We start from the raw sequence: 14513 nt of genomic DNA, 5'->3' as shown, positions 1-14513 counted from the left end.
TAATTGTATATTTTTCTGTTTGTTTTTTCTTGTCTGAGGAGACAGATCCAGAAAAATGTTGCCGAGACTGATGTCCAAGAGATTTCTGCCTGTGTTTTCTTTTAGGATTTTTATGGTTTCAAGTCTTACACTTAGGTCTTTAATCCATTTTGAGTTTATTTTTGTGTATGGTGTAAGAAATTGATCCAGTTTCTTTCTTTTGCACGCAGCTGACAAGCTTTCCCAGCACCATTTATGAGACCGTCTTTTCCCCATTGTGTATTCTTACCTCCTTTGTCATATGTGGCTTACTTTTTAAAAAATGTTTATTTATTTTGAGGGAAAGCATAAGCGAGGGACAGCAGAGAGAGAGGGGGGGAAGAGAGAATTCCCCAGCAGGCTCCAGCTGTCAGCGCAGAGCCCGATGTGGGGCTTGATCTTATGAACCTCAAGATCATGACCTGAGCTGAAATCAAGTCAGACGCTCAACTGACAGAGTCACCCAGGCGTCCCATATGTTGCTTATTTTTATATTTAAGTTATTGTGGTCAAAAGAAATGCAATTACAGTTGAATTTTATAATACATAGTAATTGTTTGTCATAGACACTTAGGCAAGGATTCTTCTTTTAGGGATAAAATAACTTTCAAAAAATGTTTTCTTTTGTTTCCTTAGGGCAAAGCTGTTGGGGTGACTATTGGCTGCATTCTAGGAATGTTTCCTTTGCTTTTCTTTGGAGGAGGTGAAGAAGATGAAAAACTGGAAAAGAAAAATTAACTCTCTTAGAATATCTATAAAAAGATGTAAACTAATGTACCTCAATTACTAAATATGCTGTCACAACATTTAGGAATTAAGACAATAACAGTGTATAGATATGGGATCAAATAATTCAGCATGTATTATGGAAAACACTAACTTATTGTGGCTTGGTTTTCTTAGGACATCTTTTTAAAAAAAATGTTTAGTATCATTTTGTGTAAATTGTTGAAATGCTTTTTCATCGGTAGCAGTCAACATTTTACCTTTTTCTTTACATATCAAAATATCATTTAAGTATCAGTCGTTGGTGTACTGTACTCAGTTGGGGTTTGCCTATTTGTTATTTCATGTGTGTGCATGCATGAAAGGGTCTTCTGTTGTGGCTGTTGTTCTCTAGTTACAATTCAGCCTTGAGACTTTTTTCCAAATTATGGACGATATTTAATATAAGTTAAAGGTTTTTCTTTTTACTCTATTTGGCAACATCAATTTTGTACTGTTTTGCAGTAAACACTTAGAATCATATAATTTCAGTCACCTTTTTAACTCATTCTACTCAAGATAGACCACACTTCAAGCATTTTAAGTATCTGTTGCTCATTTCAGTTTTCTGACCTCACTGTCTCAAGAGGTTAATCAGAATGAGTAATTATGTGGTGTCCCTACTACATAAAACCACAAATGTTAATAAGTGTATTTTCAGTTGATTTTTTAACCTTTAATTTCTCAATTTCGAATTATTACCTGGTGGTTTCTAACTCCTTAGGGGAAGAAAATGATTATTTTAAGGTCTTTAAATAAATGAGGAGTATGGAATTAGGGTAAAATAAGGGGTTTGACATGACACTTGGAAATTAAGAGGCTAAAACATCTTTTTAGAGAAGAAGAAAATGGGAACTGTCGAGAAGGCTTATGGTATAAGCGGTAAAGTTGTGGTGTTTAGAGGGTTAATGAGATACAAATTATATTGTTTGGGATGGATTTCTTTTCCCCCAAAGTGTCTCCTCATCTGATTTGAATGAATCTGAGTACCCCATACTCATAATCCTGATGTCTTGTCTCATTTAGTGAATTTTATTTTGGGATAACTCACTTTGAGCTAAAAACTACATATTTTATATTTTGCCTTTTTTTGCTATGAATAGTCTAGTAGTCAAAAGTTATGCGAGGAGAAATCTTTGTTTTTTGTCTTTTTTCTTCTTTTGTGATGTTCAAATAATATTCTAGGTTGAAATTACTTATGTTCAGCCTTCTATATCTGACATACATAGTATAACTATATATGAATCATAAATTTTAATTTTATGAACCTTTAAGTTTGTTAGCATATGGTCTGTAACACCATATGCTAAAAAAATTACTCTTACTTCTTAAGAGTAAACACATCATGGAGGAGAAAAACTGAAGTCAAAATTACTGTTTGGGCCACTGAAATTATTTATATTGCTAAATAGATACAAATGAGGGGAAACTTCTAAGATGGCTGTATTTATAGCTACCTTATTTTGAAGTTTTATTTGCACATGATTACTTTGACCTCTTATTTTCAGAGGGGCTGCTTTTTCCCACAAAGCAGTTTGTCATAAATTATGCTCTGTGAATTTCAAAATAATTTAAAGGTGTCCTTCAATCATAGGTTTTGAGGGAAAAGAAGAAAATAAATCATATAATGTAAAAATATATAACATTCTTATTATGTACAAATAATACAACAGTCTCATTTGATCAAATTAGAATTACGGAAGTTGACTCCTTAAACAGAATTGTGGTTTTACCTTCCACCTAGTACTACACACACCCCAAAAAGAATTTCATTATTACTTCAGCTGATAGAATTTAAGTGCTTATTTAAACAGTTTTTTTTTTTTTGGGGGGGGGGGGGTAAACGTTTAAGTGCTTTTGTTCCTAACTTGTATATTGCCAGTCCTTTCTGTTTTCTAAAAAGTATTTTATTGTGGTGCTTAAATTTTCTTCTTATTAATTAAATCCCATATCCAGAAACCTTGCCTGTGAGTATAGAAAGGGCTTTTTATTATTGGTTTCCACTCTTTGCTCTTGGAAGTAGTCCTACAGAAGCTTTCAGCTTAGCTGAATGTCTGCAGAATTATTTAAGGTGTCAAAACGTAGTATATATAGCCTTCATGTTGAAAGATCTTTTAATTTATGGACATAATAAACATTCGAATCATTCAGATAATTAGTTTTCAAAAAATGGAGCCCTTTGTCCTTAAGTTCACATCTTTTCAAGATCTTATTCTACCTGAGTATTGGTGCTTTGCACAACGTGACTTCTGAAAAATGGTTCCCTTTAAGATAATGACGTCATAAAATCATTGTTTCATGGTACTTGTCACAAATAACCTTATTTGAGATTGAAACTGGAATCTTATTTCTCATATTAGCTATTTCTTTGTTGGAAGCACCATACCTATACTTAAATGGAACATGAGCTACTTTAGTACTGTTTGTTTGAAAATCATGTTGTCTGTGTATTACGATTTATTGACTTGTTCATGCATGTAAATTGGGTGCATTTTGTTGCCACTGTATGTTAAATGGTGACCAATGTTTTTACAAAGGAATTGAACAAAAAATATCTTTTAAGAAATTTGGAATGTGGTTTTGATTTTGAAATTTGATTTTCTTCCTAATCCCTGAGGGAGGGCCCTGGTTAATCTGTCACTAAAGAAAATAGGTTTAATAAGTGCAGATTTTTTTTTTTTTACATAGTTGTAGCAGTGTCACTGACACAGTGAAATGAAACTATTTACTGCCTCACTGAAATCCATACTGGAGATCCACTACAGATTACGAGAGAAGAATGATCCCATATTGAGACAATTTGACCTTTAATAGGATGTCAAAAATAGCACTAGAGAGATCAGCATAGATCACACTGATGGGTCTTTACAGCAGAGATATCCAAGCCTTCTGTATAGTAAGGCTTCATTTATCCTTTTCTGTAGGAGGTGAATTCTGAAGGTGACGGAGGTTTATCTTTCACACGGAAAGTTTGTGTGAACCATTTTGAAGTAAATCTTCTTAATTTTAGAATTATATTTTCTTCTCTTCTTAAAAGAATGTATGAAATGTAATGTCACCCTTTCCTTAGTGGCTATGCGTGACCCCCATGGACATTATTGTGCTGTAATGCAGTGCCTCAGGAAGACTTCCATTTTCCTCCCATCCTTTTCTTGCTCTCACTTTTGGCAACTGCCTTGTCTCTCTAAGCTGCCACTTCTCATCTGTGTGGACTTGGCACCTAGATAGACAGTCTTACCAGGAATTTGGGGGGGAAATATTAAGCTATGAAACCTGAGTAAGATGATGATAATAATGTTAGCTCCCTTTTACTAAGCACTTACTTGCTGCCGTGTAAGGATTTTAACACACTTTATCACATTTAATCACTTTAATAATGATGTTAAGTTGGTGCTATTATGATCCTTATGTTATATTGGGTAAATTTTATGTGGAGAGGTTTATTTGCCCACGAGGTCACTACTAATAAGTGGACTAGAATCCAACTTTGTCCAAGTTCAGAGCCTGTGTTCTTAGTTACTGTGCAATAGGGCATCAGTTGTATGGACTTTGTAACGTCTCTTCTCTGCTTAGGTTCCTTTTTTACCTCCAGATTCATGGAGTCATTTTCTTACCTATAATCTCAAGGTTCATTGAAGAAATTCTGTCTTTTGGGGTGCATACTGTGTGCTCAGAACTATTCAAGGAACTGAGCAAACAGCCGGAACATCATCATCCTCATGAAGTTTATTCTGGGGGGTGGGAGGGGGAGGACATCGGTGGGGCAAATACACACTGAAGTATGTTTTACGTCAGACAGTGGTAAGTTCTAGACATAAATGAAACAAAGCAAGGAGCATGGAAAGTATTGGTGATCATATCTAGGGGGTATTTTTATCAAGTGGTCAGGTTAATGCTTTCTGGATAAGTTTAAATATTAATATTTAAATATTAGGATTAATACTCCCTGCATATTTACTGACAGCCGTAGAGGGAAATGGCCCAGAAGCCTGAGGAAGCTACCTGGGGATTCCAAAAGTCTGTGGATAACCCATCTGCAAATTATTTAGGGTTTATGGTGTGCTCCTAATGAAACCTCACTAACAGATCACTTGTTTTTACCAAAGCAATAAATGCTATTGGTATATGAGTTGTAACACTGAAATTGGTTTTTCTTCTCTAACTTTTAGAAATGGAGTACTACTTAAAGTGAGGACATACAACGTTTTTAATTTTGAAGCCCGGGGCTTTTAGGGTCTTCTGATCTTGTGACAGCACATGGTGTTTTGTGTAGGTTTTTATATTAAATCTTGTGACATCAAACATGTTAATGCCATTGATCAGTTTATGAATGAAAAAAATTTGAGCAAATTTTTTTTGACACCAATTAAAAAGAGTAGTCACCTGCGAGATCGCATAATTTCCCCACAATTTCAAGTCAAATTTTTTGTCTCAAATGATAAATGTGAGATGTGAGAATGATGACTAAAGAATTAAACTCGAAGGAACTAGTTTTGGGGAGAGATGGGGTGGAGCCCTCAAAAACTGTGAGACTTGTAAAATTCAGTAAAGACTTGGCATTTGCTAATAATATGAAAGCTGTGCATTTGTGTAGTGCCTACCATTTGTAAAATAGTGATGCAGACGCTAGACGTACATGGGGTTTAAGAGGGGCAGTTGGAAAAAAAAAAACTGTGGGTACTTTAATTAGAATGAACAATTTTCCTTCTTGCATGTCAACCCTACCATCACCGTGCCCGCGCAACAGTGGTAATTCTGTATCTCTTCACCTCCTGTCTCAAGTGCATTCGTTCTCTTCCTCATGTTCTCTTCTTGTCCCCAACCTCAGACTGATGGAAATGAAGTTTTTAGAATGTATGCTATGGTCCATGCTGTTATTTTAAGACCATAAGTCAGTTTCTTTTTTTCTCTTGCCCTCAATTTGGGAGGAGAACAAATCCAAATTAATTTTTAGTTCGTTATATGGTTAACCGTTCTTACTGATCTTTCTTCCATTCTGATTCGTACCCCCATTTCATAAGAAGAAGAAGGTCTGACTGTGCTTTAAATGTCAGTGCCACAAAGGATGGGACCTCATCTAACTTGCTCACTTCTCTATCTGTAAAGCTTGTACAGTGCCTGGAACATGGTGGGTGTACAGTACATAAGTGTTTAAGGAGTCAGTCCTTGCCACCCACTACGTGGTGTGCTTCTCTCTAGCAACTTGAATTCTGGCTTGACTCCCAGCCCATTCTGTATCCGTGCTAAACAACTGTCTCACTTTGTAGGTCACATCCGAATTCATTTTTGAACTTACCACGTTTTCCTTCAGGCAGATTGGTCCATGGTTCATCTTCTGCTGGCTGTTCTCTAGTCTGTTGTTTTGTAACAGACAGTAAAATGTTGAATGGGGCATAGTTTATCTATCTATCTATCTATCTATCTATCTATCTATCTATCTATCTATCTATCCTATTCTGGTTACCAAGGAAGCAAATATTCTTTGGCTTGATAGGATCTGCTCTTAGTGAACTTGTGTTGGGAGCCAATGGTTACCACTTTTCTTTCTGTTTAGTCTGTTCTATTCTTTCCCCTGAGGATTAATATCAAGTATAGTAGTCTACAACTTCTAGGACTTGTCTGCACTCCCCTTTTTTCTGAATAGGGCAGTATTTACACAACTTTGAGCTTAATGGTACTTTTCCTGATCTTCTCATTATTTCACAGAGAGTAGCTTTTTTATTTCTTTTTTCAAGTGTATTTAGAGGGAGAGCACGCATAGGGGAGGGGCAGAGAGGGAGGGAGAGAGAGAATCCCAATCAGTCTCCACACTGCCAGCTCGAGCCTGATGTGGGGCTCGAACTTGTGAACTGTGAGATCATGACTTGAGCCGAAATCAAGAGTCAGACGCTTAGCTTACGGAGCCACCCAGGCGCTCCTCACAGAGAATAGCTTTATAATTCGATCTCAAATTCTTTCAGTGTCACAAACCAAAGATTTTTAAACTTTTGGCCTCAAGACTCTTTCACATTCTGAAAAAAGCTATTGAGGTCCTCACAGAGTTTTTGTTTATGAAGGTTATAAAAATATTTACTGCATTAGCATTAAAGCCGACAAATTACAAAAATAATTACTAATTTATTTTAAAATAATAAACAAGCTTTATGTTAACATAAATGATACACATTTTATGAAGATTATTTTCTAAAAGTATAATTTAGTGAGGAGATTAGCATTGTTTTACATTTTTTAAAAATCTCTTCAATGTCTGGCTTAATAGAAGACAGCTGGATTTTCATATTTGTTTCTGCATTCAATCTGTTTGATATTTGTCGTGTTTGAAATACATGAAGAAAATTTTGCCTCACACAGACACAGTTGGAAAAAGGAGGAATATTTTAATAACCTTTTTATATGACTGTAGATTTATTCTTGGGTGCTACCAAAACTTACAAGGGGTAATTTCTAAACAGTTCATTACACTATAGAACTCAAAACCATATCCATGAAATTTTGCATCAGGTTACATTAAAACCTGTCGGTCTACCTTGCACTTTGAACATTTTTCCCATGCATGATTTTATAACACCATGCATTCGGCATTTGGAAATTACTGGTTCACTGAATTATGCAGATCTTTCAAATGTTAATACATATACCACATAAAATTTTAAAAATCATGTTTAATATGGTCAGTGATCTCATTTTAAAAAAGCCTCTCTCCAATGGCAGATACAGGTTTCCCCAAATTCTTATTTCTTAAATTTTGTCGTTGGGAACACATACCATTAGTTTTCCTTGAAGTCACAGTTCGCTTTTTCATGTTTGAGAAAATACCTGCCAAATATGCACATCTGAACAACCAAGTTTATCTCACAACTCAAAACAATCTCATAATTGCTTTTCTTCAAGCCAACCATTGTATTTTGGTATCCCCAGAAGTACTTTGTGTACCTTTGCCATTTGATACAGAATATTAAAAAGACATTTACTCAACAGTCAAGATTTAAATAATTTTTACTGCTTTCTGAAGGGCATTGAGTGAAGCTTTTCTGCCCCACCCCCACCCCCACCTCCGGCCCGGCCCCAGCTGCAAGTGCATGGCAGTGAAGACTACAGTGACTGCTAGTGCCTTTATTCTAATGCTGGTGTTTTACCCGCCATGGCTTTCACACATCAGTGAACATGTCACCACAGTGAAAAAGGTAAATAAAGTCCTCGTGTGTTATGAAAATAGTTTGACCTCACAGACTCCCTAGGAATCTACAGACCACACTTACACACTTTGAGAACTGCCATCCTGAACTTTCCTAATTGATTTAGATTAGGTTTAGCTGTAAGTAACAAAACCCCAAAATAATAGTAAGCTGAAACAAAATGGAGATTGATTCTCTCCCCTACGAAATGATTGTGGTGTGTGGTCCAGGGCTAGTCTCAGGTTACACTGCTTCACAAAGTAGCTAAGCCTAGATTCCCATCCTTCCGCTTCATCACGTAATTAGTGTTTGTTCTCAAAGCCACTTCATAATGTAAAATGGCTGCTTCAGCCCCGGCTATTACATCTGCAGTCTATCCGGAGGAAGGAAGTAAAAAGAAAAGGGCTTGAACCAACTTTTAAGTTGCCACATGACACATCTACTTATCTATCAAACCATCAAAAGAACACTGAGCTGAAAGAGACACTTGTAAATCTCCCCATCTGTATGGCCAAATGTATAGCCAGAAATTGGAAGAAGGGAAGGACGTTTTGGGGAAAAACTAGCTGTGTATCACAATCTACCATTTTGGCTATCAAGTATTCATGCCTCACCTTTTTCTCTATATGGAAGACACCCATCCATAAGGGAGTAGGCTCAAGTTTCCCTGCAGTGACTGCATTCAACTCTGGGAATGTACTGTTCTCTTTATAAGGTTTTAAACTGGCTCATTGGTATCGGATATCCTACAAATGAAAAAAGTATCTGCCCCTATAGGCCCAGTATGCAATAATCACTTCTACTCAGAAAGGGAAAGAATAAACAACACCACTGTCACTAGTTGCTAGAAATTACTAAATCCACCACTACCGTATCTCTGCTCATCTCTTTGAAGGCAGTGGAAACCTGCCTAGGCAGGACTCCAAAGAGGAGCGAACATTTTAGAAATGAGCTGACTTCTAACGTTGCTTTTAGCTTGGGAGCGTTTGTCAATTCTGGTTGCCGTCAGGAGGCTGATAATTTTGGTTTTATGTATTTTAAGGCTTGCTTCTGGGGGACAGAAACCAGGAGAGCTTTTGGTAGAGATATACAGAAGCCTCAAGCATGTAAAATTTCCTCTCAGAAAAGTTGCAAAATTGTAGAGCTATTTAGGACAGAAGACAAAATTAAGCAGAGAGCCTTATGAAACAAAGATTAAATTCAGGACCCGCTAGAAGAAGAGGATCTGGGGAACAGCCTAAGTTATTAGAAAATTCTGAAGGTCAGGGCAGATCAAATGTGGGATGAGCCTTATACAGAGGTTTGCAACTCTCCCTCGATTTATCATGATTCCTAATTAGATTAAGGGGACCACTCTGTATTGTCCTAGCAAAAGGAAGGATGAACCTCTCAGGAGGAAGATAATCATCAGAAGCCTGTAAAAATTTTATATATAACACCTGGAAATTAATTGAAAATTATTAGACATGCCAAAAGATAGGACCATATGACCAAAAACTAAGAGGAAAAAAGACATACAAAAATATATACCCACAGATAATCCAGATAATGGAGTTAGCTGACAAGAACTCCAAAATACCTGTTACGTTTCTTTCTTTTTTAAATTTCAATTTGAGTACAGTTAATGTACAGTGTTTATATTAGTTTCAGGTATACAATATAGTGATAACTATGTTATTTTTGTTTGAGACACGTTATGGGGGAAAAAATGAGAAGGCCTAGAGAGAGTTTCACCAGAAAGTTATTCTATAAAAATTAATCCAGGGGCGCCTGGGTGGCGCAGTCGGTTAAGCGTCCGACTTCAGCCAGGTCACGATCTCGCGGTTCGTGAGTTCGAGCCCCGCGTCAGGCTCTGGGCTGATGGCTCGGAGCCTGGAGCCTGTTTCCGATTCTGTGTCTCCCTCTCTCTCTGCCCCTCCCCCGTTCATGCTCTGTCTCTCTCTGTCCCAAAAATAAATTAAAAAAAAAAAAAAAAAAAAAAAAACGTTGAAAAAAAAAAAATTAATCCAATGGACATTCTATAACTGCATATGATATCTGAAATTAAGAACACATTAGACAGTTGTAACAGATTCACACAGCAAAAGACAGAATTAATGACCTGCAAGACAGGTCAATGGAAAACAATACACATTGAGGCACAGGAAGAAGAAAGTAATGGAACAGACAACCTTTGGTGGCATGTGGGCACAATGAGAAGCCTTTAAAAATGTGTAGTTGGAGTCTCAGAGAGGAAATAGAGAATGGGAGGAAGAAGGGAAACTATAGGTATTTAAGGACCCAATTTCTCTCTGTGATCATCTCAATAGATGCAAAAAAAAAAAGACAAAATCCAGTGAAACAAACATCCATACATGATATATAGATGGCATATTGGCACATGAAAAGATGCTCAAGGTCATTAGTCATGAAAATACAAATTGAAACCACACGCACTAGAATGGCTAAAATGGAAAAACACACACACACACTCACTCTACCCATACTGCTGGTAGGGATGTAAAATGGTACAACCGCTTTAGAAATCAACTTAGCAGTTTCTTAAAAAGTTAAACACACACCTGTTGTGTGGTTTAGCCATTTTACCCAAGGTATTTATGCAAGAGAAATGAATTCATATGCCCACACAAAGACCTAGCACTAAAGTATATAGCAATTTTATTTGCAATAGCCCCCAAATAGAAGCAATGCAAATGTTCGTCAACAGGAAAATGGATAAACAAATCGTGTGTATCCATATAATGTGATACACATTAGCAATGAAAAGGTATTATTGATTCGTGCAACAACTTGGTTGTGTCTCAAAATAATTCTGCTGACAGAAAAGCCAGACATTGTACAGAAAATTCTGCTGACAGAGAAGCATCCACATTGTACGATTCCATTTACTGTATGTAAATTCTAGAAGATGCAAACTAGTCCGCAGTGTTAGAAAACATCTGGTTGTCTGAGGATGGAGGGAGGACAGGGAGGGAGAATGGCCAGGATTATAAAGGGGTCGCAAGGAAACTTGTGGGTGATGGATGCATTCTTTACTTTGCTTATTGGATGACATATGCCAGGCTCACCAAACTTTACACTTGAAATATTTGCAATAAAACTGTATTAAAAATGCCCCCCACAAAAAAACGAAAAACATTAAAAGTCATTTCTGCTTAAAGTTGTCTTTAACTTTCACCCCACATCCTCTGAACAGAAAATAATTTCTGACTCTTCCTTGTTCCGAGGTCACTTTTTATGTCCATGATAGTACTTATCAGGCATCCAGGTTAACCATTATTCCACAACTTAGTGGCTAAAGACAGTAATTTACTCCTTCTCACATTTCTGTGTATGGGCTGGGCAGTGTCTCTGCTGGTCTTGCCTGGGTTCCGTCGTGTGGCTGCAGTCAACTGGTGAGTTGGCAGAAGCTAGAGGATTTGAGATGGTTCGGGCAGAGATGGGTAGAAGGCTACCAACTCTCTCATCACATGGTTTCTCAACCTTTCTGAGTCTAGCCAAATCTTTACATGACAATTGGGTCCCAAGAGAGTAAAAGTAGAAGCCCTGAGGTCTCCTAATGTCTACACTCCAGACTTCATGCCATGCAACTCTTGCCACCTTCCCTTGGTCAAGACCAGTTACAAAGCCAACCCAAATTCAAAGGGATGAAGAGGCCGACTGTATCCTTTTAATGTGAGAACTGGCTATGTCACACTGCAAAGGGGCATGGACACAGGAAGGCGTTATTCATTAGAGACCATTGTTGTAATCATGGTGCCTTATTACTGCAGGCATTTTTTCATGCCGATATCCTTTCTATTATAGCCTAAGTTTCTTGAAGGTAGGAATCAGATCTGATTTATCTTCGTGTTTTTCTTTGCAACTATCACAGACCTTGGCACACTGTGTAATATGTGGCTTTTTCCTGGATGCTAAGAGAAATAAAAGGTAAGTGGGAAAAAGCTTAAGTGGAAAACACATCATTGCAGTAGTAGAGTAGAAAAGATATATTGCAAAGCATTTAAAATCATAATCTCCAGGGGCACCTGGGTGGTTCAGTCGGATGCTCAGCATCTGACTCTTGATTTTAGCTCAGGTCGTTATCCCAGGGTTGTGGGATTGAGCCCATTGGGCTCTGCGCTGAGCATGAAGCCTGCTTACGATTCTCTCTCTCTCTCTCTCTCTCTCTCTCTCTCTCTCTCTCTCTCTCTGTCTCTTTCTGTCCCTCTCACCCTCTGCCCCTCTCCCCAGCTCACTCATATTCTCTCTCTCTCTCAAATAAAATAAATAAAATAAATAAAAAATCATAATTTCCAGAGCTGGCAAATGCAAATAGCAGCCATCGATGAGTCAATAGAATTTCTTAATAATCATAGCATTTTTTTTCCTTTGGCAAAGCAGGAAGGGTAATACAATCCCCAATTTTATATAGGAGAACAAGTTGCAAAGTTCTTTAAGAAGCTAGACCTTTATTTAAATGCAACTCTTCTGATTCCGTATTGTAGGCTTCTCTTTTTCTTCAAATTTTATAGGATTGCATTATGTTAGGCAATTGGATAGAGGGGTAGATAACTTAGAGGTTTTAAATTTACACAGTAAACACTCTCTGGTTGGTATTCTCCTTTTCATATTTATATTTCTCTGTGTAGAAAATGAAACATTTAAAAAGAACAATGCTTAAGGTGCTTAAAAATAAACTTTCCTCATTTATTTCAAGTCCTTTCTATTTCTAAGCAGTTGGATTTTGAGAGAAAAAGTATGTTGTCAAGCAGTTCTGCCAAAAACTTAGTCCAAATCTTTAGTCTTTCCTGGAAATTGTAGCCAGTGTTTTGTCTATCTGCTATTAACACATTACCCTTTGCATGCCATCTGATATTTGGCATGTTTTATAAACAGGCTGAAAACTCTAAGCTGGATCCCAGCTACATTCAGGTTTTATAATTATATCTTCCTGCAATATTCTTCCCCCTCAGACGGCTAATAAATAGTTTCACTTACTAATTTAAGATTCAGCTTTTCTCTTTGTCTCTGCAAAATTCAGAAATTCAAAATGCAGTTCAGAAGAAAAATATTTTCTGCACTCGCTCTTACATTATGTATTTGGTGTCCAGTAATGAACCAGATTATGAAGGAAGTGGGTCAAGAGAATCATGAAATCCAAGTTCTTCCCTTGAGAATCATCTGCTATCAGGGAGATGGAGAACCTTTAGGAGGTACTCTGCAAGCTCTAGAGTTCTGTGAATCTAATGTTGCTGTTAAGTTCTTGTAATGCATTATATTACAATTGTTTGCTTTTGTATAATTCAACATATTGGGCAATAAAGTAAGCCACTTTGACACTATTCATATTGCTTAATCTTCACTCTGCAGTGACTTACTGTCAGTAACCTTTTAAATAAAAATATGGCATCATTCCAATTCAGGAAAAATATAAATGAAGTATAGCAATCTGAAAGGGCGAGACAAAAATTCCGTTTAAATTAGAGACTTAAATCTTTCATGATTCCATGGCTCCCTGTGGACACCATCAACACGTTGTTTCACATCTGTTGTGTGATGCCTCAAGACTGAGGCAAAGACTATCTAATGTGTTAGTGTCCTTGGTATTTACCACGATACCATTTATAGGTTATCCCTCCTTCTACCTGGGTTTTTTATTTTGTTTTGTTTTGTTTTTTGTTTTGTTTGTTTGTTTAGCTGTGTATCAATTTTGGACGTCTGCAGGCTTGGTAAGAAGAGTTGTAAACTTATTAAGGAGATATGGGTTAGATTTAACCTACTCACCCATTTTCAGTGCACTTTTTAAGCCTCCAGCCTCTGAGCCTCTGAACCTCTGAGCCTCTGAGCCTCTGAGGGAAGTGGTTGCTGCAGGTAGACCTGGCCATTGTCATAGGGGAAGATCTGCTTTCGTAGCAGAAGTCCTTTACTTTTCTGAAGGCATGTGAAATTTGTCATTTGCAAACCAGCAGTTCTAAGCCAATCACCTCCTAGCTATGGGAGCTGACACATGAGGATTAACCTCTCCGAAGTCTTATAAATTTCCATTTATAAAATTGAAACAATAATATCTCTCTTTAGGGTTATAAGGATTGAAATTATATATTTATAATACCTGATGAAATGCTCGGCATATAGAAGGTGCTCAGTAAATGGTTGTTGCTCAGATAGCGGTTTTTAGGACTCTCCCTGGTCTTTAATTTGATGGTTATATGTTAAAAAAAAAAAAAAGAAAAGGAATCTGTTGAATATATTTGAACCAAGGAATAATGGGAAAGTGAAAACATTCCACTTTCTGTCTCTCTGGGCATCTATAGTGTGACTTTAAGTGTTGGAATCTCAGTCCATCAGACACACCTTCGATGAAGTGAAGCAACCAAAAGATAACTCAGATCAAACACATGGCTTTGAAGTTGTTTGTGGCACTATGACTCCTGAATCACTGCACCAAAGTGCGGTGATTTGGAGCCTCCCAATATTTTTCTTGCATGTTGTTTAAAACTGGTGAGGTCCTAGGAAACTACTGTGGCTTTACTGAAATAATATTTAAATCGGAGTCCCAAGTCTTCTGTGTAC

General features: G+C 37.1%; 1 protein-coding gene across 4 annotated transcripts in view; it reads left to right on the top strand.

Annotated features, from left to right (window-relative positions):
* The window catches only part of TMEM65 (transmembrane protein 65), a 53234-nt gene extending 49885 nt beyond the window's left edge, over positions 1-3349 (top strand). For all 4 annotated transcript variants that reach the window (XM_058699007.1, XM_058699005.1, XM_058699006.1 and 1 more), the window contains one exon: positions 655-3349. In XM_058699007.1, coding sequence (XP_058554990.1) covers positions 655-756 — 102 coding nt within the window. In that variant the 3' untranslated portion in view covers positions 757-3349. The remainder of the gene's footprint in view (positions 1-654) is intronic.
* The last annotated feature ends 11164 nt before the right edge of the window (positions 3350-14513 follow it).

This window comes from Neofelis nebulosa, chromosome 14 (genome assembly GCF_028018385.1).
Source record: "Neofelis nebulosa isolate mNeoNeb1 chromosome 14, mNeoNeb1.pri, whole genome shotgun sequence".
In the NCBI taxonomy this organism is placed as follows: Eukaryota; Metazoa; Chordata; class Mammalia; order Carnivora; family Felidae; genus Neofelis; species Neofelis nebulosa.
Note: the sequence above shows the minus strand (reverse complement) of the source record. Positions and strands in the feature narration are given on the sequence as shown.